Raw genomic sequence first — 25,903 nt, forward strand, 5'->3', positions numbered from 1 at the left:
AGTCAAAAAAACCTGCTTCCGTGTTGCTGCACGCGGGGCATGACGGGAACTGTGGTTTTGTGCTCGGCTGTCGGCTCGGACCGAGGCTGCGTCACTCGCGGCGCGCGGGGCCTGCTGGGAGGAAAGGCGGGGCTCGGAGAGTGGGTGCGGTCGCCATCTTGGATTGCGAGACGTCGCGCGTGGTGGCCTTTGGGGCCTCTCCTTCGGGCGCCGCCTCCATGGGTGAGAGTAACGGGGCGGGCGCGGGTGCGGCTTGGCGCGGGGCACAGAGCGCGGCCCTGCGGGCTGGGGTTGACCGCCGCTTGCCCGCGCCTCTGCGGGGCGGCCTAGGCTGTCGAGGGGGAAGGGGGAGCCGGTCTTGAAGGACTGCCTTGCCAGGTCTTTAGTATGAAATAATCGTTTGGGAAGTTCAAATAATCCTTTTTGCTGAAGAACGAGCGTACGCTGAAAAATATACAAATAAGCGTGCAAATAAGTGGTCGTCTTCTTTACTTTCTATTACTCTCTGTAAGTTGCCAGCGAGTGAGGGAGGACTGGGTCATCCAAGTGGAAGCATGTCTTTATTTGGAGGCCAGCAGTCCTTAAACAGTGCTGACAGCAAGCCCAAAAGTCAATTAATTGACTCTCTGAGAGGGACTTGGGTTAATGAGCTGCCTCACAAATGATTGTATTCTTTGAACGTTTTTACTGTCACTGGTCATACCAGATTTGAAATTATCGTACGAGTATGATGATTATTGTACACCTGGCAACACTGGCCTGGGTTGGCTGTGGAGGGAGTCAGCTGTGGGGGGGGGCGGGGGCTGTCCCTGGCTTTCAGTTCCTCGTCTCTGGGAGGAGAACTGTGTGTTCGCAGCCTGAAAAGGGAGTCCAGCTGCCTGGGGAGGTGCAGGGTGGCTGCAGTCATATCAAGATTTTGAAAAGATGTGGCTAAATCTTACCCCATCTGGCAGCAGCAACCCAGAAGCAATAAGTTTTCCTGGGGACTGTCTGCTCTGGTTACAGACTCTTCAGGCCAGCGTTGTCAGGTCTTCAATGTGAAATTATCAACTTGGAAACTCAAAATTATTGTATTTGCTGAAAAACTGTTGTATGCTGAAAAAAAACACGTAATTATACAAATAAATTTCTTATTTACTTCATATTTGCTCACTTTGAGTCAGCAGTGAGTGAGTGAGAACTGGGTCATTGAAGTCAAAGCATTTCTTTATTTTGAGGCAAGCCATCATAAGAAAGTGCTGATTGCAAACCCAGAATTGGTTAAGATTCCCTGAGAGTGACTTGGGTTTTGCATATTCTGCATGAATGAGCTACCTCAAAAAATATTGTATGTTTTAAATACCTTTACTGTTGTTGAGCGTACATCACACAACAGGTGAAATTATTGTATAAATGCAATAATTATCGTACACCTGGCAACACTGCTTCAGGCTGAAGGCACCAACGTTGTAAAAGGAGCTGGGTGTGGCGAGAGCTGAAGGGAGGGCACTGAATGCTGTCATTCCCAGTTCACCTTGGTCTTGCCCTTGTTTCCAAAGTGCCATTAACATGACGTCCTGTCAGAAGAGAGGCAAGCTACCATACTTGGGGGCATGGTCAGTGATAATCAGTTTGGCAGGTTTCACTGTGAAAACGGCACGCAGGCATTGCCCACAATGTGGTAACTTGCTTTTTCTAGCCTACTGTGTCCACGAGGAAGGTGCTGTCACATGCAGGTGGTTGAGCTCTCCTTAGTTGTTTGGTTTACATTGAGTACACTGTTTCCTAACTCAGGGTTTAGGCAATGCATCTGTTTAGGCAGCCTGTCTTTCAGAATGGAGTGGGTGCCATCCACTGTCAGAGGATGACAGTTTCTTGCCCTAGATATTGTGCAGGTGCTTGTATCTCATAACATACAGACTTTTAAGTAAAAGTTTTGTTCTTTGTTATAGACACCATGGCAAGCCCAGGAAAAGATAATTTTCGGATGAAAAGTTACAAGAACAATGCGCTCAATCCTCAAGAAATGCGCAGACGGAGAGAAGAAGAAGGAATCCAGCTTCGGAAGCAAAAAAGGGAAGAGCAAGTAGGTCTCTTACTCTGAAACATAGTAAACCTGGTCTATTAACTAAATAACTGAATATTTGTGAACGTAGAACGGCATCCACAAAGGGTGTTGAGATGCTTTTTGTTGTCTGGCCCTGGATTAAGGGGACGTGGGGGCGGCCATGCTCCATATGCAATTCATGGAGAAACTGCCCTTCAATATGATCCAGAGAAGACACAGGAGAACAGAGAGGCCTAACATATTGAATAGGAAATGCTGAACACAGGGTTGAGTCTTAGTCCACAAATTCGTTAAGAGAGTGATTCACATTCCATTTTAAAATATGTTTTGAATAATATTGGCTAAAATAGCAAGACTTTAAAGAAGAGGATTTCGGGTGTTTTCTTACATTTAAAAAATGTGTCAAGTGTTCTGATTTTAAAAAAGAATCGTACAAGCTAAAGTGTAGCGTGAGTGAAGCCATTGCTGTTTGTCCCGTTATATAAATTATGGGGATGTTTTGTGCATCTCCTTCAAAATTCATAATTTTTTTGTTGTAAGATCCCCCTTTGCTTCAGTGACAGGAAAGGTGACTTGTCGATTACTTGCTGAAACTTACTTTTTTTCAAACTTACCAAATATCTTTAGCTGCTCATGGCACTGCATACTTTGAATGTTTACCCCTAATTTGGGTGGGAGGGGAGGTCATGTGGAAAATGTAATATTGTGAAACTTTATCTAGTTCTTCTTCATTTAGTTATTTAAACGCAGAAATGTTTCTCTCCCGGGAAATGAAGACTCTATGGTAGAAAGCCCTATCCAAGATCCTGATGTCAGCTCTACTGTACCTATTCCAGAGGTGAGTGTTTCAGAATTGCATTTGCAGTGTGCTTTCGAAGTACTGAAAACTGCAAAGATGTTATTTTTTTGAATTTTTTTTTAAGGAAGAAGTTATTACAGCAGATATGGTACAGATGATTTTCTCAGATGATCCTGATCAGCAACTTACAGCAACCCAAAAATTTAGAAAACTGCTTTCAAAAGGTAAATTAGTGTTGTGTTGCTTTCTTTCTTCAGATTTCTTCATAAACACAATATATCTTGAATTTGTTACACTCTTCAAAAAGAGAGCTAACTGAAGCTTCTAACTCTCGTATCACATGAATGTCAAATTCATTTGAACATAATGGTTAACATGCACACCTTTATTACTCTACAGTTAAATCTTTTAGACAAAGAAAGAAAAACAAGGACATTTTGATTATAGTATCAGAACCAATAGCTGCACATTTAGCAATCGTTGCAGTACGGGCAACCACCACTTAGCACTCTTAGTTGGTGCTGAACAAACCGAGTGTTAAGTGGAAACACGCTAAGTGAAACCTGTTTCCCTAGAGAAGTTAATGTAAAATATAATTGGTTCTGCCACTTCTTGCTGCCTGCCCACCAGCAGCTCCAGCACCACCCAAGCTCCTGCTGGCCCTGGCCCCAGGCACCAGCCTGGGCCCTGCGCTCCTGTAGTCCTGCCAGCTCATGCCCTCTTCTCTCCCCTTCTTACTGCTGCACCTCTCCACCCACCAGCCACTGAGCTTCTGCTGCCCCACCCTGGGCCTCTCCAGCCCTGGCCTTGGGCACTGGCCCAGGCTCCGCACTCATGCCCCCTGCCCACCCCTTTACACCACCACTGCTCCTCCCTGCCTGCTCCAGCACCACATGCTAGAGTGGATCCTGTGCTCCTGCTGTCCTGCACCCCCACTGGCACTCACCACTTCACTCAAATGCCACCGCTACCACTTCTCCCCATCCCTGCGCTCAGCATTATCGCGAAACACTCTGAGCACTAAATGAAACCAGATAGGTATTTTAAATGAGCACTATAGCAAAACTGAAGTAAGCAAAGCTGCATTATGCAGGGGTTACCTGTACTTAAGTATCAAGCAAGCTAGTGTTTACCTTTGTGAAAAATTTGATTTGGCTGCTAATATTAAAACGCACTTGCAGCTTTTGTTGAAGATTGTGACTGATGCATCTCATAGAATTATAGAAAAGTAGGTCTGGAAGGAACCTCCAGAGGTCATCTAGTCCTTGCATAAGTCAGAATCATCTCTATCCACACCATCCCATACAACTACAAACTCAGCTGTGACAGCCACAAGACATAACACCTTAACTTGCCACTGGTAAAGCAGGGTGACCACAGCAGTTGACATTCTGATGCTGCAAATGTTGTTAAACTATGCTTGAGAGATCCATGCCGCACTTCCCCACCCACTACAAAGCAAGGCAGACATCCCCAGTCTGTACCAATGAATTATTCCTTATCTGCTGTTTATGTGAAAACCCCTTATACAACTTACTGATTTCAGATGGAGCAGTGAAGCAATGTAGAGAAAGTTCTCTTAATATATTTTAAAGTGTAATTTTAAGTATTGTCTGTAACAGTAATAAACTAAAATTCAAACAAGTGCCCAATAGGCAAAACTTTTAGATAATGTTTTAGAAAGTAGCATTTGGAAACACTCCAGAAGGAGATGGTGGCATGGTATTCGCAATACCATCTGAGTTTACAGACAGCACAGTAGCCAGGAGTACAGTTTAAGTCAAGTCTTGTGCATTTCATCCAATAATTCTGGATTTCATAATTAGGGCTGGAATGGACCTCGAAAGATCATTGTGTCCAGCCCCCTGCCCAAAGGGCAGGAAGTCAGCTAGGGTTAAAAGATCCCAGCAAGATAAGCATTCAAATTCTTCTTAAAGGAGTCCGGAGTAGGTGCTTGCCCCACCTCTGGAGGGAGTCTATTTCAGGCCTTGGGGACTCGGACAGTAAAGAAGTTTTTCATTATAACTAGCTTAAAATGGTCTTGGAGAAGTTTGTGACTGTTGGACCTTGTTATCCCTTGGGACGCTGTGGTGAACAGGCATTCCCCCAAATTCTGATGCGCAACCCTGATGTACTTATAGGCTGCCAGCAAGTCACCCCAGAGCCTGTGGTTTTCTAGGCTGAAGAGTCTCATGGCTCTTCCTTGTTTTGACTTCTGCATGGCTAAAGGCCAAACAAAAAGTCTGATGATAGTTTTAATGGAATGATCATTCTCTTGGATGGAAACTTTTTCTGTAATTTGTGGTTGGGATTGTAAGAACAGCTTCAAAGCAGTTGTCTGCTGGCTTTTTCATTTTTGTATCAATAATGGTATTTAATAGGTTGGGTATTCATTATTTAGAAGACACTGGTATTTGTTCCTTGCTGCATGGTAGCCAAAAAAAGTAATGAGTGCTTTCAAGCAGTTTGCTACTTATTGATTACTTTGGCTTTGTGGCCTTTAAAGTTTGACTACAACACCTGCTGTGTGTTGTAGTGATCTTCAGGACTGATTTTAAAAAAAAATGTTTTGTTCCAAAAAACCTGGATATTTTTAAATAATTGTAATGACATTCTTATTAAAAAAAAAACTGTTTTAAAATTAATTTTGAATTGATACAAAATATTCTATAGCTTAAGCTACCTCTTAAAATTATTGGATTCAGGAGCTTGAAGCAGATACGTTGTGCCTTACTAGCTAAAGAACAAGGTGGGGAAACATCCTAACTTTTGAGTAAAGTTTTACAAATATGGCACAAGAAGTTGTGCATTGTATGAAGGTTTTGATTCCTATAGGGATGAAGAGCTGTGATACTGAGTACATAGGATAGAAAACTGAAAGTCCCTGGCTATAGGGCATTATGTTTTTCTAGTAAGGGTCATACTGTGCACCAAACTTGAGGTCAGGAAGGATTTTCTTTTTTTTCCTCTTAAGCAGAATGGCATGGGCTTGTGGTGCCTTCCTCTGTATTATAGTTCTTTATCTATGATCTTATGCTATGATCTTAGCAGTTAATGAACTGCTTCCCTATTGTTGAAGTAGCAGGGCATTGGCAGTTCCCTCGTCTTTGTCCTGCAGTGTATTATAGACAGGGATCTGCACCATGGGCCAGATGAGTGGTACTGGGGCCAGCCCTTGGGCTGGGTAGTACCTGCAGACTGTCCTGGGGTGCTTGGTCCTGTGCACGGGGCCAGTTTAGTCCAGGTGCTGCTGGCAACTTGTGGCCCAGCTCAAAGAAGTGTGCAGCTGGCAGCGTACACCATGGGCTGGTGTTGTATTCCACATGCAGTGCACTGGTCCAGCCTGAGATCCCCAGGCAACATTGCAGGCCAGATGATTACGCTCTGTGGTCAGATCTTTGACACCCCTGTTACAGGATATCCTTGCTGTTTCCAGTTATTGTTCCTTGTAGTTGAATGTAAGGTTTCAAAGTGGGGAGTATGGACGTGCTTTAGGGTTAATGATTGTCTTTGAATGCATGGGACTGGAGTTGATGGCCTAGGTCACTGGTTCCCAATCTGCGGTACACGTACCACCAGTGGTATGCAGACAGCTTGTCAGTGGCACGCGTTAACAGACTTATTATAATTATTTCATATGACAAAAATTTCCTGGTGGTACTTCAGGTTGTATCATTTTACATTGGTAGTGCACAATCTGTCAGAGTTTGGGAACTGCTAGCCTAGGTGATCATCAAGGAGCAAATTGTATTTAAGGTAAAGATTAAAAATATCAGAGGAATTTATTGAGAACCATGCTTAATAACTGAATTCATATCCGTAAAATAATTTAACCTGCTGCCTTTTCCATTCATACATATATCTTTTTTTTCTAGAACCCAATCCACCTATAGATGAAGTAATCCAAAAACCAGGAGTTGTACAGAGATTTGTGAAATTTCTAGAGAGAAATGAGAATTGCACTCTTCAGGTAAGCTTATGCTTGATACAGGCATACATTTTGGATTAAAAAATCAGAAGAAACTGAGGAGCACTTCAGTTTTAGAATTTAGTAGAGTAATATGTCCTTAGGGCTTTGTATTGATGGCTCAGCATTTATTAATTGCTGTACTTTGATACGAATGATGGTCACTGTTCAGTATCAGGGTGTAGGCATAGTGGGGTAGTTGCATGTTACAATTAAGACATTCTAAACTTAGGTGGAATTTAAAGTTAGATCTGCACTCAGGCCCATGGTGACAGCAGAAGGAAGTAACTATGCTCTGGCCAAAGTGATAGTAGGATATGGATTCCCCATCCCTGCCTACTTTCAGGCTCCCTGGAGCCTGTGCCCAGATCAAGCCAGTGGGACATTGAGAGGGCCACACTGCCGCCTCACACGTAGTTCTGGTCCTTGTGCCCCAGCTGGGCCTCATGGATGCCCACTCACCTGCCACTGCCCCATCCCTGCCCTAGCAACTACCTGGCTGCAGCTGTTCTCTTCCCCGACTTCCCCCTTCTCTCTCACCCTTTCCTTTTCCCCACTCACCTGCTGCTCTTTGGCTGAATCTGGGAAGATAGCCAGGCCACCTCTCAGGTGGCCTCCCAGCAGTACCTCCCAGGATACCGGAGGACTGCAAATTGGCTGTTTTAGCTCAGTGGAGCAGCCTGATGTTAATGTTGGGGATATAAATATTGTTAAAAAAATTATCTGCTTAATCTCTAGTTATGTCGGCGGCAGGAGAGCGGGGCCGCACATAGACCTGATCAGACACAGCTGCTGTTGCTCTGTGGGCAGGGCCTTTGACAGGGGAGGAGAGGGGACAGCACCAAGCCAGCAGCAGCAGGAGAGGGGCTTACCCAGTCCGCTGTAGCTGCCAATGTGCTGGGAGGGAGGGAGCAGACTGTCTATGGATACTAGTTCCCCTTCGTCCTTCTTCCTCCTCTCTTTCTCTTTCTTGTTCTTCCCTTGCTCCTGCAGCCTGCCTGCCCTGTTGCATTCCTTTTTCTCAGATGCTGCTGCTTCCCAGTCCTCCTCCTCCCTCTCCCCCCCCATGCTAAATGTTAATTGGTAATGTGTTACTGGTATAAATACAGTTATCCTTTAACCTTTCACTTCCCCCTTTAAGGTGACTCAGGTTGGGTAACAGGATTCAAAGATCGTCCTTGCCTGAAGTGGCATAACTTTAAGGTGTTTATAGGGCATTTAGCACTTGTTAATGAGCTTTACCATGCAGAGGCTTGCATTTTAAAATACCCTTAATAGGGTCCAAGTGTAATGTGTAATTTTACCCATAGATGTAATTCAGGTTGAAGCAGCATTTGTCTGTGCATAACTTATGAAGGGGAGTACAAGAAAAATGGAAGATATTTTCTGTATATTGTTTTCAGTGATGTTAACCGCTTTTGCAGATGTTACAAAATCAGAAAGGGAAGAAATTAGAAGTCCTCTTGTTCTTCATAACATTGTCAAAAAGTTGGCAGTAGGAATTACTGTTTCTATCCAAGTCGGTTAGCTTCACAAGCAAGGCTGATAATTGCCTTGTCTACATGTAAGTTTTGTGAGAGCTTGCTTAAATTTGAGTGTGTGGACAGACAAAACAGTTATATTGATTTTAAAAGTACATAGACTTTGGTACGACTGTATTTAGTGTGACTCTTTCGCCTCTCTGCTTTTAACTTACAGTAAGTGAACCTAAACCAGAAAAAATTACCCTTTATAAAATGATGTTGAGATTTTTTTTCTGTTTTGCATTTTTGGCTTAGTTCTTCAGAATTAGGACTTAAGTGTATGTAGTGTTAGTAGAGCATTGGGAATTAATGTAACTGGTTCATCACTGCCCTTCAAAATGCTGCAGTTGTACATCTCTCCCTGCCCTGAAATTGAGTGCTCACAAAAGCATTTGCATTTTTTTAAAAGCATACTTGTATTTAAATTGAGTGCAGCTGCCTTGCCACAAGGCTTATTTTCTGATTGTACAGAAAGGCGGGGGGGGGAGGACACAGACTAATATCCAGCAGCTTTCCTTTATCAAGGAAATAGGTGAGATATTTTTGGATAATACCTGCTGATTTAGATTAGTAAAGTAACAGGTAATTAATTTTTAATGCTTTTTCTTCCTTTGGAAAGCAAAATAAAGGGAGTGGCTGACAAATTTTGATATAAAAGAGAAAAAAAATCTATTGGAAAATAAACATATAAAACTCATAAAACCATAATATCTGTACAGTGTTAATGTACTTGTGCTTTATTATTAGATAATTTGACCCCTCTGGGTTTTTTTTCCCATTTGTTAGTTTGAAGCAGCTTGGGCATTGACAAATATAGCATCTGGAACGTTTCTACACACCAAAGTAGTAATTGAGACTGGAGCTGTTCCAATTTTTATTAAGTTGCTTAGCTCAGAGCATGAAGATGTCCAGGAGCAGGTAAATATTTGAGGGGAGGGGTGCATATATTAAAAATGCATTTGTAAAGGTCTTTCTTAATTCCCCTGTGTATTGGTCAAGAAGATTTAAGCCCTATGTTAATTTATTGTTATGACTCCTGTAAAATAAGGCCGCATCTTTTAATATTCTTTTCATTCCTTCCTACCTGTTATGCTTTATCTGCCTTTTCAAAGTGGTTTCCTTTATCTTACATTTTTTCTAAAAACTCATTTCTGTAGTGCCATTTACAAGAACTAAACAGGATCTAAAGCAATACTATCCGCCACAATGCCATTACCTTTTGTTTGTTTGATATAGGGTTGTAGTGTTTCTTTTGTCTTTGTTTTAGACTTTCCCCTTCGTTTGTTTTTTGCCACTAACATCTTGCTTGATGTGTAAGCACTTTAGAGAAAGGAATGCAACTCGCTTGTCAGTATACTTTTGCATTCACTTTTATGTTTATTTTATTAGAGAGTAATAAAATAGAAATTGCTCTCTTTTAGCTAGTTCTGTTCATGGTTTTGAATTTTAGACAATTTTATCTCAAAGAGGACTTTAACATTGCTTTTGGATGACATTTCATTGTTGATAAGAAGACAGGCATCTGCTAGAAAAAAATTCGCTATAAAATACCATTAATTATTGAAATAATTATTTAAATATGAAACCACTAACTGACATCTTTATACAGGAATGACCTCTATGAAGTTGAAACTGTTATTTATAATCTGATATGTGAAACTTGCAAAATAAATAACAAAATGTGCACATCAAAAATGTCTCTTTTGAGGTGTTTAATTTATAATTATATCATGAGCTGTTTTGATTAAATCATAGGAATTTGCTGCGAGAGGAATACATACTTTAGAGCGTAGTATATTGGTATTTTTATTTAATATGTGCATGTTGGTTTATTTTAGTATTTTGTTTTCAAAGGCAGTATGGGCTCTTGGTAATATTGCTGGTGATAATGCAGAATGCAGAGATTTTGTTTTAAACTGTGGAATACTGCCACCACTCTTGGAGTAAGTATTGTAAGTTAATGTCATAACTAAAATATAACTATAATAACAAAATATAGTTACTAAGAATAAAAATTCTAAGCATCAGATTGTCATTGCATTAATAAATGTGTGTTAGTATACATATTTTAAATAATATACATAAGCTTCTCTACTTCTTGTAGGAAACAGTTTTGAATTGAGAAAATACCAGTTGTTTGTTTACTAGCCCTTGGGACAGATTCTGTAGGTTTGAGATTATTTAATGTTGTTTTTAATTGGTAGGTCCATCACTGAAAAGGGTTAGTTTTATAGATCTAATAGAAATAATAGCATAGGCTCTTAGGTGCAGCCAAGTAAATTTTCCAACTTAATTTGTGGAGAAGTTATAGCGAGACGTGAGAAAACAGTTGTGCAGTCCTCTGGCTCTTGCTGAACACATGATCTTGCTTGTATAACTTTGAACAGCTTCACATGGCCCCAGGCCACAACACTGCCTCAGACTTGACAGTCAGGAGTGGGGTGTCAGCAGTTCAGCTACACCGGTTACGTCTCAGTCAAGGATTACACTATGTGAGCACATCTCCACATGCAGGGATGTGCATTGCTGTGGCAAAAATAGTAGTGGCACAAATTTGTGCCACTGCTATGTCATGGTGCACACCCCTGCACATTCAGTTGGGTGTGGGCAGATTCCCCAGCTTTGGGGAAACTGCTGTTCCCTTGCTCTGGCCATGGTCGGGGAGCCGGAGGACAACTAAAGCAGTAGAGATTCTCTGGCTGGCAGCCAGAGCATCTGCTGGGATGACCCAGCTTCTGTGTCTGCCAGCACCCACTCTTGCATATGCCATGCCACTTCTTGCTGTGCCACTTTTTTTTTTTTTTTGCTATTGGGATTTCCCAGCAGCGAATCTTGCCCCTGCTGAGCACGGTTTAATGTGCCAGGTATATGGTTTGTGCCACCTGTGTGCCTGGATCCAGCCCGTGAAGATTATCCTTTCAAGGCCATGTGTAGACGAAATGAAGGGCGTCTAGGCACAACAGTTTTTAGGGGGCTAAATGCTTTTGCACTGTTTTAATGGTGTTGGTATTTACATGCCTCGGTGGCATTTTGCTTGTTAATTCCGGCCGCTGTAGGAAATTTGGTAGCATAATTTGCCTTAAATGACTTGGGGCGCTGCAAACTAAAACTCTGATTGCAAGGAGGTTTAGTTTGCTGCCCCTGCACCATGGAGCAAGGCACTGGTCTCCTTGCAGCTCCACAGCTCTGCAGGAAGCCCTGCAGGCAGCCTGACAGCAGCTCTGCCCAAGAAAAGTAGTGAGCCTGATCTTTTTTTTTTTTATTCCCCCCTGGAGCCTGCCTGAGCTGCACAGGAGCCTGGTGCTTTCCTCTGTGGCTGCGGTGCCCCCTGGGACTGCCTGAGCAAGGTGCCTGCAGCTGGGTGCCACCTGGGGGGGGGTGGGGGGGGGCATAGCTGCTGCGGAGGTAGGCACCAGACCCCGCTGCGGCCCAGAGACTGCTCTGCCTGCCGGCAGCTCGCCCTCCCCTCCCCACTGGAGAGGCAGGTAAGTCAGCGGGGTGTGTGCATGACACGGGGATTTAATCAGCCCTAAATTGAAGCGGTGTTTTTTAAAATCCACCACTTCAGTTTAGGGCCCCTGTTTCACCTGCACACGCCCCAAATTTACTATCCCATCTTTAAGCTTGCAGAATGGTAGAGAGTAGTATTAGTGCAAAGGAGGATCTTGTCTGTCTATAGAGCTGTCTATACGTACAGTGAGTAAACTGTTTGTAAATAACTCCATGTGTATGTACTCTTTATTTTGGAGAAGTGTCTACAGAGAGCTATTCCCAAATGGCTGCTATGCTTTAATTTTGTACCCTACTTTAATCTGAACTAACTTTTAGAAGTAGATCGGTCCTTTGCGTCATTTTAACAGCTTTTTTGTATAGGCTTGCACACTTTTGTAAAGATCATTTGTAATAACAAGTTCTCTCCTTAAAGTAAAATACCTTTTATTCTGGTCTTGACCATCTGAAAAAGTGTTAACATTAATGAACCCAGTGCTATATAAACAAAAAAAAAATTGGCGAGGAACCTATTATGATGTTAGCAGTCTAAATATAACATTACATTTAAGCGCACAAATTGAAATGAAATTGAGTATTTTTTATTCTTTAAGTTGAGTAAAATACCACAAAATTTAAAGAACACTTTTAAAATGGTGAAAAGGATATTACTTTCTAATTTTTTTAGTCCTGAAGTTGCAGGGCATTAGATAATGGTATATATGAAAAAAAAGAGAGAGCAAGAAGAATAGTGGACTGAATGTCTCTTAAATGAAAATAGCATAAGTTAATTGAGAGGTTTCTCACAATACTTCTAAGTCCTTTTTCTGTACTAAAAAGAACCCAAACTATTTTCTAATCTTTTCTATATAAGCCTTTTGTTTGCTTTCCAATGTGATTCTTGATTGTAAAGATAGAGTTGGCCATACATTTTATTTGTGAGACTGTATGTTTTACAAGCTTATCTATTAATCTGTGGTTCATATTATAAGAGTATTTGAGGGCGTGTTAGCATCAAATAAAACTCAGTATTTTTTACAGTGATTAGTGATGGAATTGGTGCATGGAGACGAGGTATTTCCTGACTTCAGGCAGTATTAGCAATTCTAGGTAATAAACTGTCACCTGTTGGCTGTGAATGTAATGCAGTATTTCTTTTTGTTATTTTTGGCAGATTACTAACAAATTCAAATCGACTTACAACAACTCGAAATGCAGTCTGGGCACTCTCAAACCTTTGTAGAGGCAAGAATCCACCTCCAGACTTTAGCAAGGTATGACCAGAATATTTCCCATAGGAAGTTGGAAAGACTTTATGCTCTCTCACAAGCTGTCTTCAGTTTTGGAGGCCAATTGGGTTAAGAGTGCTTTGAAGATTTAATATAGTCTGGTAGTCCATCTACAGATTAGAACAGGGGTTTCCAATTTACAGTCTGCCAGCTACATCTGGCCTGCTGATCTAATTAACCCACTCATTAACTTTCTTAGCAGCATCCCTTTCTCTTCTATATAAAAGATTTTATTTCTGGGATTAAATTATAGCATCTGATGAAATAGGGTGTTCCCTATGAAAATTCATGCATCTCATAAGGTGCCAGCCTGCCTTGCCTTCTGTGTGTTTTTTTTTATTTCAGCGCATTTATTTAGTTCAGTAAATAACCTTTCATAAGTCATTATGTAAAGAAGAAAATACACAAAGTAATTGAAACGTTTAAACGACATTTTCAGAGACTTAGGCACTATTTTGCAAGTATACAGAGTTCTTATACTCTGTTGTTTCTCTCTCTCCATTTGAATATGCTATCTTTAAAAACAATTCTGTAATGTAAGCTTCTGTTTATAAATTGAGAATTTATTTGTATTCTTAAGAGATTTTAAATAGCTTGTTTCACTAAAAAAAATAGGATTGGTTTCTGGTAGTATTCACAACTCTGTCATTGGCTTCTGTAATATTTGATAAATGCCCAGTATCTCTTAATTTTCTAATCTGTACAATTTGGTTCATGGATAAAGGCATGAAAACATTCTCCTATACCGTCTTTAGAGTTAGGGGTTGGGTTTCCAAATGTAGGTACTCATCTTGCTACTTGAGTTCATAAGCCACAGCCTTCAACAGTAGCCCTCTAAAGACTGTTGACATTGTCCTTGTTTTTAACTGTGCAACTAGTCCTTCACTCTCCATGAAAATTCCATTCATGTCAGAGGTACTGATGAGCACTAACAGGATTAACAATTATGACATTTTATATTTAGGCTCAGGTACAGCACATGGCTTCATTTCTTTGAAAAATGCTTGCAAATATTCGCTAAAATTTAAAATGAAAAATACAGGAAACGTCTAATTGTGTATAATTTTTTTTAACCTAGGTTGCTCCTTGCTTAAATGTTTTATCAAGACTGTTATTTAGCAGTGACCCAGATGTATTAGCAGATGCTTGTTGGGCCCTCTCTTACCTTTCAGATGGACCTAATGATAAAATCCAAGCAGTTATTGATTCTGGAGTATGTCGAAGATTGGTCGAACTTCTGATGTAAGTGCCTTTGTGAAATCATTCATTTTTAGGGTGTTGCAGTTATACTAGACTCAAACTCTTGTTATATAATATCAGACTTCATTTATTTATTTATTTTGAAAATGGTCGCAGGAGCTATCCATTTTTTTTTCCTAGACTTTCCTCTTCCATTCTTATCTCTCCTATATTTTTGGCTCAGGCTAAATAACTGTATCTTTAATTTTAAAGCCTTTAGCACCTCTGAAAGTTAGAGGTACCCTGATAGAGATTTTTGGGGCTGATACCAATAGCCTTTATTTAAGGAAGCATATCAGCCGATACCAATCCAATTTCAGATACAGCTGCCTACAGCTGGTAAGTCTGGTGTGGTGGAAGGGGAGGGGGAGGGAAAGGATGTGGGGTGGAGGGAGCAGTTCAGTGTCTGCTGCGGTGAGGGAGGGGGCAGGGGCACCCAGGCAGGGTGGGGGGGAAGAAGGAGGCTGGAGCCACAGTTCGTGGGGCAGGGGGCAGCTCCTGCTGCTGCTTGTACCCAGGGAGGGCATGGGGGGATGTGTGCCCCCCAGAGCTGTGCAGGGCAGAGTGGGGCTCTTCTTGGCAGTGGCTGGCCTCAGTGAGGGTGCCAGCGGTGGTGGCAGGGTGTTGCATCCACCCCAAATTTCGCTGCCACCTGCCTGGTGCAGCCCCAGGTCAATGCCCTGCCTCCACCCATTTGCCGGGAAGAGCCGGAGGCAGCGTTGGGTGGCTGGTAGTGGCTGCACTGTGAATGGAGCGGTGGTGAAATTTGGGGTGGATGCAGCATCCTCCCAGTGCTGCTGCGCCTGCTCCAAGCCCAGCTCCCACTGAGAAGAGCCCCGCACAGCCCTGGCTGCAGCCTGCCTGACACCACCCCACCCTGTGCAGATCCATTGGGCACACAGCCGCTCCCCCCCCCCCACTGCTTCCCTGCCCGTGCCCTCCTGCAAGCAGCAGCAGGAGCTGCTTCCCCTCCAATAAGCTGCGGCTCTGGCCCTCCGCCCCCAGCCTCACCTGAGGAGCCTGTGCCCCCTCCCTTACCATGGGGGGGCATTTGATCTGCCCCTCATACACCCTTTTCCACCCCCCTCCCCTGCTGTCACACTGGACTTACCAGCTCGAGGCAGCTCTCCAGGCTGCTGGCTCTGCTGCTAGCTGCCTGAATGCTGTGTTGTGGCTGTGCACAGCATGGGCATTTATTGGCCAAGTTATCAGCCCCATTGGGCTGATATCCCATACAGCCACTTTTCTTTATATCAGTACTAATCTGATGTTGGACTGATGTATCGGTGCACCTCTACTAAAAATGAAAGGTACTGCTAGTGAAAGATCTTTCCTCTGCAGTACTTTAATCCTAGAGAGCAAACTCTGGACGCAAATTGTCTAAAAACTTTAGTGTTTGAATATTGTTTTCTTGCTAATCTTACATTTTAAGGAGCTCATTCACCAGAAATGCTGACAGTTATTTTGTGCATGGGTCCCAGACGCAGACTTGAATCATGTTCATACTATTTGAGTTCAGTTGGGCTCAGTGTCTGCCTAGAGGAGAGAAACAAAACTCTACTATGCACTTAGGAATGGGATAGGAGCTAAGGGAGATTGCATCTGTAAGTGAGACTTTGTGCAGTAGCCCTGTAAATAGATATGGTTAGGGTGACTCTTGAGAGAGAGGGCTGGAGATGAATTTTTATATTGCCATTGCTAAAGTATTTTAATTTATTTCTCAGTTGGTCATACAGGGAGATCTACCATGTGATTAGGGGAAGAAGTAAACATTGCCTCTCAAAAAAACCTGTTCTATATGGGGTCTACTTTAGCTTCACTGTCTGCTTACTTTATTTTCCTGACTGGATGATAATATTCTCAAGGGTACAGTTAATTTGACATTTGGGTGAAGTAAGTCATTCACATTTTCAGCTTTCAGATGATTTATCACTCATTAACTTCAGCCTTTTAGCACCTCCCAGAGGGAAAACTTCCCCTTGGATAGAGCAGTTGGGTTCAGCAGCTATGGAATCAAATTTTATGAATAGTGTGGGATTACAAAAGATATTGTTGTGTGGAGTTGCCCATAGATTGAGTTTTAGAGGTAACAGTTACTCATCGAAAGCTAAACACTATTTAGCTTAATTTTTATGTAATGCCTGGAAGCTTCACACAATCTAACTTCCATAATTTTTCTAGGCACAATGATTACAAAGTTGTGTCTCCTGCATTAAGAGCAGTGGGAAATATTGTGACTGGTGATGATATTCAGACACAGGTAAGAACAGTGTTTGACTTGAGAAAAAATAATGTAGAAAAGGAGGAACTATATTTTAATATTTTTGTTATAGGGATTAATTATAGTGCTTAAATTGCATAAGACTACTAATTGCAACCAAATGTTTGTTTGGCATTCTTATTTTATAGTGAAGGAGGTTTTTATAAAAACATACATATCACCAACATGACCAGAGATTTAACACTCTTGGCCAAGCCTTATACCTGCAGTTCCCAGGAGGTTTAAGACAGTTTGGCTGTTTCAGTTCTAGAAGCAATATACCAAGCTTCATTTTGAATCTTCATCTGTTCCTCCCACAAATTAATTCCTAAAGTAATTTTCAAAAATAACTGGAGTTGTGTTTTTTAGTTTACACAGATAAAATGTTCTACATCCACTAATGTAGCCATAAAAAGATGCATTAAAATTTTAAAGATTTTTTCTAAAACTTCTTTCTCAGTAATTTTATTAATATAGGAATATTAGCATGGTCTGTATCAGTGGTCAGCAAGGTTTTGTAGCTGTGAGCTGGATCAGTCCTCAGGCAAACTAGTGCCGTCACCTAACCTGCTGCTGCTTTTCCTGCCACTTAACTGCAGCACATACAGGCTACTGGCACCATCCCCGCTGCCAGTGGCTCTCACAAAGGTGAATGGTGGGAGCAGACCAAGATATAGGAGCACCCAGGAAAGTGGGGGGTGTACAGTGTTCACTCATGCCGAGTGGAGTAGACTGTCAGTGAGTGCTCTCCTGTGTGTTCCCTTTTCCAGAGCATGTCCCACTCCTCCAATCTGCCAGAATTGAGAGGTATGGGAAGGGTTGTCCTATCTCTAGTCTCCAAGTTCTGATAGGAAATTGCATAGAAGAGTGCCCCCTGATAATCTGCTCCAAAACTATGAGCTGGGAGAGCAGAACTGCAGGACACAGGAGCTTCCTGTCATGCCTGTAGCTGAAGAGTGTCCAACCAGAACAGTTTTTCTGTCTTAATCGTCTTTGAGTCATTTAACAGTCTGTTTCTCGTTTGCTTTATACTACTCTACTGAAATAACATCTTTTTGGAAAAGACTAATTTTACACATTATGTATAGATACTGTTGTAAAACTTACCTTTTTGAGTTCAGCTAAAACCATGAATTGTGCCTTTTCCGTATAGTGCAGACAGAACTTTTCAACTCTCAAATCATTTTAGGTAATTCTAAATTGTTCTGCATTACCCTGTCTCCTGCACTTGCTGAGTAGTCCTAAGGAATCCATTCGAAAAGAAGCTTGTTGGACTGTTTCTAATATTACTGCTGGAAACAGAGCTCAGATTCAGGTAAATAAAATCTTTTTTTACATCAGTAATTTTCTTAGGTGGTAGCTCACATGCTTTTCCTGCAGAAGAAAAAAATGGGTACATTTTTAGAACTTACCATTTGGTTTTAATTCTAGGTGTATCTTCATTTTTATCCCAGTGTTTATGCTGGCAATTAAAAATAATAAACTAAATTTACAGTTAACTTAAAATGTTTAGCAAAATAGTGTATTTGTATTTTAAAGACTGATTAATTTTACCTCTGAAAGGAATCAAGTGTTAGATAATTGTAAAGTTAATTGAAGGTTAAGACTTATTCAAGGGCTAAGTAACTTTTTATGGAAGAAATGTGTGACATAAAGCATTTGCTTTTGAAATTGTTTAACTTATCACTGTTTAAAAATGCTAATGAAACCCCCCAATCCCTAGCCACTGTTTTCCCGGCTGTAGCAGTGGGGGTGGGTCCAATACTTAGATTTTCTACCTGGAAAATTATAACAAAAATATAAATTGTCCATGTAAAGATGATTTATCTGATTATTTATTTTATATTCCAGTTAGTACAGTCAGTGAAGATTGATGAAAGTTTGGAGGAGCATTCAGAATATTTTACATAAAACATTCAGAATTGTGTGTTAGGCTTGTTCCCAAGTATTAAAAATTAGTTTGAGTTGAATTTGTTTTTGTATTAAAAGGATAAGATAAAATGTTACAGAAAAATTAGAAATGCAAAAGTTTCTTAAATATTAAGAGCATTATAACAGCTATGTTTTCCCCTTTTTGTTCAGTTGGCCTCATTTTAGAAAATCACTTGGCTTAGTTCACATCTGATGTGCTTTAGAGCATGGCTCTCCAACTTCTGGTTGACCAGGGGCTGTGTGCTGTCCCCTGGCCACATAATGTTACACGTGCTACAAGGGTTGTTCTCTGGGAATGCTCCCTCACTAGGTGGGTTTTGCTGGCAGCACACAGGCCCACATGACCTCCTCCACTGTGTGCAGCCCACTGGCATCTTGCTGGCCTGCCACGGGCCATGTGCCCTCTGTGGGCTATCAGTTGGACTGCCATCCTTTATAGCATGTGGAATAATGCACTTCGATCAGCAGTTTTTATTCCGGGGAAACTTGATAAATAACATTTCATACAAATTTATTTTCAAATAAAGGAATTTAACTTGTCTGTAATTCTAATTCCTTATGGGAATTTTTACAAGATTTCTATTCGATTAGGAACTTCTATAGCTTGAATCTCTTAACGTATACCAGCTGTCTGTTGTGGAAGCTAGATTTAAGTATTTTCTACAGTGGACAGAACACTAAAATAAATTCATTTTAAGATCAAGTCATAGAAATGATTTGCTTCCAAAGATTTTCTGTTACAAAAAGTGGCTTCACATAAAGTGAAATTTCTGAGAGAGAGAATGTCCATTTCCTTAAAACAAGTTTATCCATTTATATTGTTCATTTAAAACTTTGTATTGTATTTCAACCTTGCCAGTTTGAAATTTTTAAGCTTTTGTTCTGTGAAAAGTTTTCAGTACGTCCACTGATTGGTCTGAATGGCAAAATGGTCCAATTCCCAACCGCCCCCGTGAAAAAGTTTGAGATTCCCAGAATAAGAGATTATGCATGAAATCTGCAATGTGTTGTACTGTAAATATACATATTTACTAATCAGCAGACCTGGAAATGGTCTTTATTGTGCTGATCAGACAGGGATGTGGTGTTTGTATATGACTGCCTGGTTTTAGTTGCAAGACCTCTAGTCTGAGTACTCAGAAACGTATTGCCCTATAAAACTGTTGGTGTCATAGAAATGTCTGTAACTATAAAGGATTATTGTGGAATCCTGCCATTTTAGGGCACTTTTAATATAATACACTGTTTTAAATTTTCACTTGGAATTTACCTGTAGGCTATCTCACCATTGGGATTTTTGAGGGTGGGAGTGGGAGGTACAGTTCATTAATTGAGCAGATTCTAAGTCCTTTTAAATACTGATACTTTTCTTTCCTTTAAAAAGTATGTACGTATTTTCCCAGCTGCACACTAGAATTGAGGCTAGATTATTTTAAGAAATTTACCTCCAGTTTTGAAATCCTAGAGTTTTCAATGCTCAGAATATTAAACATGCTGATGCAATTTGAATATCCTAATTGAAAGGGAATTATTATTTGTAGTATGAATTTTGAGGTTGTCATTATGAGGCAAATTCAGAAAGAAGATCTTTTTATGAAATAGTATGCTCCAGTCACTTCCTGACTATAAAGTTTTATGTACATTTACATATTTAAATTCCATTGCTATCTGGTGCACTTTTCTGTAAAGAAGTGACTACCTATTATAAAAACAAGATTTCAGGATAAGAAGACCAGGTTGACATGTTCTCCAGTGGTAGTTACTATTTTAGAAACATCCCATATTTTGGAAGCATATCCTATGTCTCCTTCCCATATATATGTATTTGTTCGAAGTTTTTGTTACTATTTAAACAGTCATGTCATTTTTTTCAGGCCGTTATAGATGCAAATATTTTTCCAATATTGATTGAAATTCTTCAGAAAGCTGAATTCCGCACCAGAAAAGAAGCAGCGTGGGCTATTACTAATGCAACTTCAGGAGGCACTCCTGAACAGATCAGGTAATTTTACGTAAAATTTGATTCAAAGAAGTATATGTAAAATTAACATAGTACGAGTTTAAAAATAACCCACTAAACTAAGAATGGTGTCCACAAAGGAGTTCAGGCACTAGAGTTCAAGGAAGCAAGTCTCAAAGATTTCTGCCTAGTGCAGGTGTCTGAGACCTCCGCAGGTGTCTGAGATTTCCCTAAGCTTTTACATTCACCAGAAAACCTAGGCATTTAGAGTATTCTAGGCAGTCCCAGAGGCATTGCTGTCTTCACTGAGATATGCGTTTAGTTCCATATTTCCCACCAGAAACCATTTCATAAAGTAGTTGCCTCCATGCTTAACTTCTTGGGTGAGGAGGTCATACATATTCCAATAGGTGTGCTTAAAACATAGGAACACCAACAGATAGCATTAAATTCATTGCACACAGCCACTTCCATTAAAGGAATTTGGCCAGAGGCAGTGGTGCTATTGAAAAGCTGATTTTAAAATGCAGAATATGAGTGTCAAGTGATTGGAAAGTGGGAAACTCTGGGTTATAGGCATAAATAAGAGACCTCTCATTAGGATGAGTGGAGTTTTGACTGTATTTTAGAGTAAAATTATTGAATACTTCTGCATGTTTTAGAGAAGCTTTAACTTTAAGAAGTTTTGTTGTTAGGAGAACGCAAAAACCAAAGGTAGCAGAATTGTTTGTCGGAATTAACATACTAGATTATGAATCCTTTTCTTCCCTCTCTGCTTTCTTTATCATTACAAAGATATTTAGTAGCATTAGGTTGCACCAAACCTCTTTGTGACCTCTTGACTGTGATGGATTCCAAAATAGTGCAGGTGGCTTTAAATGGACTTGAAAATATTCTGCGTCTGGGAGAACAAGAATCCAAGCAAAATGGAATGGGTATTAATCCTTACTGTGCCCTTATAGAGGAAGCATATGGTAAGTAAATAATTTAACAAGGAATAATTCATCATTTAGAAATCATGCGATTTCACTGTGAAGTAGTTTAGAAACTTGGTTACAAATCGTGTACATTAAAAACATTTTTTTCTTCAAATTGCTAAATGCATTCGGTTTTGTATACTACTGATGATTTTATTTGGTAATTCAAGAGGTGAATCTTTGTAAATCAGTATTTAAACCTATTTTCCTGTGTTCTTCTTGCATCATTCAACATATAAAAATGAACTATAAAGTGAAAATGGAGCTTATGATTCTGTACTATCAATCTTGGAAATACAGGGTTAACAGATTCTCTAGTCAGGCTGTTGGAGCATTTAGGACTGAAGAAATGCATCTTAATTGTGAGCGAGCATATCCTCCCTGCTCCCTCTGCCACCAAAAATAAAACCCATGATACTGGAATACTCAGGATGGATTTATACAAACTATGGTAAAGAAAATTTGGTTCAGCGTTGCATTCTTTTCAAACTGGGAGTTACCAATAATTTTTATATTGCAACCTGCCTCTCTGTTGAATTCATCACACAGTTTGGGTTATGAAAAAATTCACAATACATGGATTTACCTCTATATTATACAAGCTTTGAAATTCATTTGCATTGTTTTCCATTATTTTTTTCCTTCTATATTTAGGACTGGATAAAATTGAATTTCTTCAAAGACATGAAAATCAAGAGATCTACCAAAAGGCTTTTGAGCTAATAGAACATTACTTTGGTGTGGAAGAAGAGGATGCTAGTATTGCACCTCAAGTGGACGAGAGTCAGCAACAGTTTGTGTTTCAGCAACAGGAAGCTCCAATGGAAGGGTTTCAGCTGTAATTGTTTAAGTGAAGACAAGCATATGTAAATGTAAACATTATAGGTTTTTTTTCCAAGGGTCTTCTCTTTGAGGCCAAAGTTAGAAGAACATTTGAACGTGTTTTGCAGAAGACGGATAAAGAAGCAGCTCGTGCACTTTTATAACTTTTGTGTTAGAAACAATTTTTCATTCATTCATTTTTTGTATTTTTGTATTTTGTTGTCTTGTATGTTTAGAAACGGACTGTGCGAGTAATCAAGTCTAACGTTAAGGCATTATATGTGATTTAACAAGAACTGTTAAGCTTGAATAATAACCTCAGTAGGATTTTAGGTAGTGGTTCTGAATTTTTCATGTAATCTTTGAAACTGCATATTAGCAGTGCAGCTGTTGACAGTAAGCTTGACATGCCCAGTCTTTATCAAATCTACCTCTTATATTGAAGCCAAAAAGTCGCTTCAAAACTAAAGCATAATATTAAAGTGCTTGTAAAAAAAGCTAAATTAGAATGTGAAAATTATTTATTTAAATTGTAAGATGTAGTTTTATTATACTTGCAAAGAACTAGTGAAATGTATTTATAAAGCATATTTAAAAGCAAACAGATTTTAAAGTATGTAATGTTGATTACCTGATTTAACTTCGAATATATAATAAAAAAGGCAGTTCTGCATTATGTAGACACACTTATTTAAAGGCTTTCAAATCAGTAGAAATCTCTCTAGTTTTGATGCTGGCTCCTTAGTTCAAGCTGCTAAACAACATTAAAAGCCAGTTACAAATGTGATACTTTGCTATGTGAGCAATTACTATATTTGCCACAGGAATGTTGTGATTGGGAATGAGGGAGGGTGAATTGCACAATTGTAAGAAATAGGACAGGTTCATGTGACTGTTTCTACATTAAAAAGCGGTTAAATTATACTAGTTTGAGAATCCCTGCAATATTTGCCGTTCTTGAGCAAAGTTTAGACTGATTGTATATGTGCTGCTTCTGACCAAATATGTTACCACTGTTTTGAAATGTTTGCATTTTCTTTTAGATAAAATTAAAAATGCACCCTATTATGATCCATAGTGTTGCTGCATTGGGAGAAGGAATCTTCTCCATCTGGCTGAAGGAAAAAGGTTTGTTTTATTGTAAATATCATATTAGTTATGCAGACGACAAAATGACTCTAGATGTCTGCTTAAATATATAAATTCTACAACACTTAATGTCTGTTGCTACTACCAACTAAAAAAAAACATATCTAAGAATTTGAATATTGACGTTAGATTTTTTCAAAATCATTAAGCTGTACTGCTTGTTCTCACATCGTAGTAGTCAGTCTGATAACTTAAACCTTTGGACTATTGAAAACCATTTTAAATATTTAACATATTCATGTCAAACTTTGTGTTGAAATAATAGTGAAAACCTCTTTGACCTCTGAAAGTGTTTAATCCTCTACAGTAGTTGCAATTTCCAATTAAACTTTTCCTGTGATACTGTGCTGGTTGCTAACCAAAACTTTGATGCACTGATTAGAGGGTGGTTTCATTTACATACTTTTACTGTACTTAAGATTTTTTAATTTGCTTATAAAAAGTGCAAGTACTCTTTGGTTGAAGTTCATAACAGAATTTACTTTAAGGGGACTGTTACAGCAATGTATACTATGTTGTAGCTTAAAGATGGGAATTGAAGGAAGCTGATTGGTGGACCATTGTGACTGATTATAATTAGCAAGATATAATTGAGAGAAACTGCAACTGCACTTGAATTCTTTTTGTGGAAATCAGATTCACTATGGAGAGGGAATGTACATAGGAGTGCTGGTACTGTATAGGTTCTATATAATGAGATTTTAGCAAGTGACACTTTAAACATAAGATTTGTACAGAATTACAGCATTTTGAATAATGTGCATAATGCTTAGTACAGCTGCCAAATTTTTCTTATAATGTTAGAGGATTGTAGTTGTGCCCTTTTCTACAATGAGAGTTTGAGAGATGCTGTCAGGTTTTTTTGGGCGTATTTGTTCAAAACATACAGGGTAATGATATTGGGAAATTTACCAGGATTACTAGTTAAATGCTGAATTTCAGTGTTCTTTTAATGAAAGAATAATTACAGGTAACAGGGTATTCCACTATTTCTAGCTAAATTGTTTTGATAATATTGCATAACCAGCTGTGCCTGCTTTTATTTTGAGGACCCCATAAGCACTGCATTTATAAGCCTCTGCAGTTAAGCCAAATCTAAATTATGAAAATCTTAATTAAAAGACTTGTAAATGGTGGGAAGAGGGGGCATTTAAAGTGTTAATACTTGTTTGAGAGTGCTTTTGTGGATACAGTATGTGTTTGAGCAGTTAGTGACTGCACTTTATGCATTTAGATACAAAATTATATTTCATGCTTCTGGCATATTCGAAGTATTTGCTATTAGCTTAATTGGGAACTAAAATCAATGGACTTTGGTTAATGAAAAGGATCTTATTTAATCTCAAGCTTTACCCTAATCTGTTAAAATCCAGTAGTCGCTTTGTAATTTTTAGTTCTACTCAAAGCAAAACTAAGTCTCATGGAAAACAGTTGTTTTATATAGCCATTCATTAAGAATGGCTGTTGTCTGCCTGTGTTCTATAAGAAAGCTTTCACAGGTTAACAAGGCCTATGTCACTGATGGCATCATAGATGCTTATGAGAACAATGCAGTTGACTGCACGGGGAGCTGTTAGCTTTGCTCTATGAAAGGCTGTTAAAGGTGGGTGCTTGAGCAGAGCCAGAACTTGCTAAATATTTTGTCCATATTGGCTTTATCTAGAAGATTCATATCAGTTTTGAAATTAATTTAAAAACAGAACACTAAAGCATTGCTTTAGTTATTCAGCTTCTTCAAAAGAAGAATTTTTTAATAAGGTATCATTTGTTCTGCTTGAATTTGAATTCCGACTAGTTAATCTATGCAACTGTGCCAAGTCTGTTTTAGTTCCCTAATCTGATACACTAAAATCCATATCTAATTTTCTACTGACATTTTTCATCACTGCACTTTTCATCTTTGAAGTGTTGTTCATACTGCTCTTTAATTTTGTAGTATTTGCTTTGAACACTGTTGCTAGCAGTAATCAAAAACAGTAATAATGTTGGCACAGAAATTAACTTCTTTACTATAGAACAAGTTTGAAACTGGAAAAATGTTTGGATTTTTTTGTTTTGTTTTTAATTGCTGGGACTGTGTGAAAAGATGCACTATTAATCTTCCTTCATCTTCAGTTACCTCAGTTGGTTTTATGGTCTTACAAAAAGCTAAATTGCAATATTGAATATGATGTTTTTATATACACAGACTGAATTTGCCACTTGATATGGATTGCAAACCAGTCTGACATTTAATAGAAATCATGAATTAGAAGCGTTTTTGTTTTCATAGATGGTATTTAATACATTAGTTTAATGTATTAAACTAATGTCTATAGGGATAGTGCATCTTTAAATCCAGATTGGAGGCCCATTACTGTAATTAAACATACATATGAACAGTATGCAATATTATGGAATGTTACAACTACAAATACCATACAGAACTAATAAAAGCAGTTTTTCACAGA

The 25,903-nt window shown here is 39.4% G+C and overlaps 1 protein-coding gene across 2 annotated transcripts; it reads left to right on the forward strand.

Annotated features, from left to right (window-relative positions):
• Positions 1-127: 127 nt before the first annotated feature.
• KPNA5 (karyopherin subunit alpha 5) lies at positions 128-25,903 on the forward strand. Of its 2 annotated transcripts, XR_002101669.1 has the most exons (15): positions 128-222; positions 1,932-2,065; positions 2,784-2,885; positions 2,971-3,070; positions 6,722-6,816; positions 9,123-9,254; positions 10,191-10,279; positions 13,000-13,099; positions 14,193-14,356; positions 16,535-16,613; positions 17,803-17,928; positions 20,420-20,547; positions 21,301-21,479; positions 22,137-24,005; positions 24,647-24,658. XR_002101669.1 is itself a non-coding variant. In XM_019537953.1 (14 exons), exons 1-14 carry the CDS (start codon positions 219-221, stop codon positions 22,322-22,324), a joined length of 1,620 nt encoding a protein of 539 aa, XP_019393498.1. In that variant the 5' UTR covers positions 128-218; the 3' UTR covers positions 22,325-25,903. The 2 variants fall into 2 exon arrangements, 1 of the variants encoding a protein (XP_019393498.1); XM_019537953.1 differs by having other exon boundaries at positions 22,137-25,903.

The sequence above is a fragment of the Crocodylus porosus genome, unplaced genomic scaffold (genome assembly GCF_001723895.1).
Source record: "Crocodylus porosus isolate Cpor-Errol unplaced genomic scaffold, CroPor_comp1, whole genome shotgun sequence".
NCBI lineage: Eukaryota > Metazoa > Chordata > Crocodylia > Crocodylidae > Crocodylus > Crocodylus porosus.

Bases quoted from the DNA above. Each gene is read 5' to 3' on its own strand.
- KPNA5 (XM_019537953.1), top strand. The intron at 14,357-16,534 runs GTAAGTGCCTTT...TAATTTTTCTAG, and splicing joins AGATTGGTCGAACTTCTGAT to GCACAATGATTACAAAGTTG. The intron at 17,929-20,419 runs GTAAATAAAATC...CATTTTTTTCAG, and splicing joins GAAACAGAGCTCAGATTCAG to GCCGTTATAGATGCAAATAT.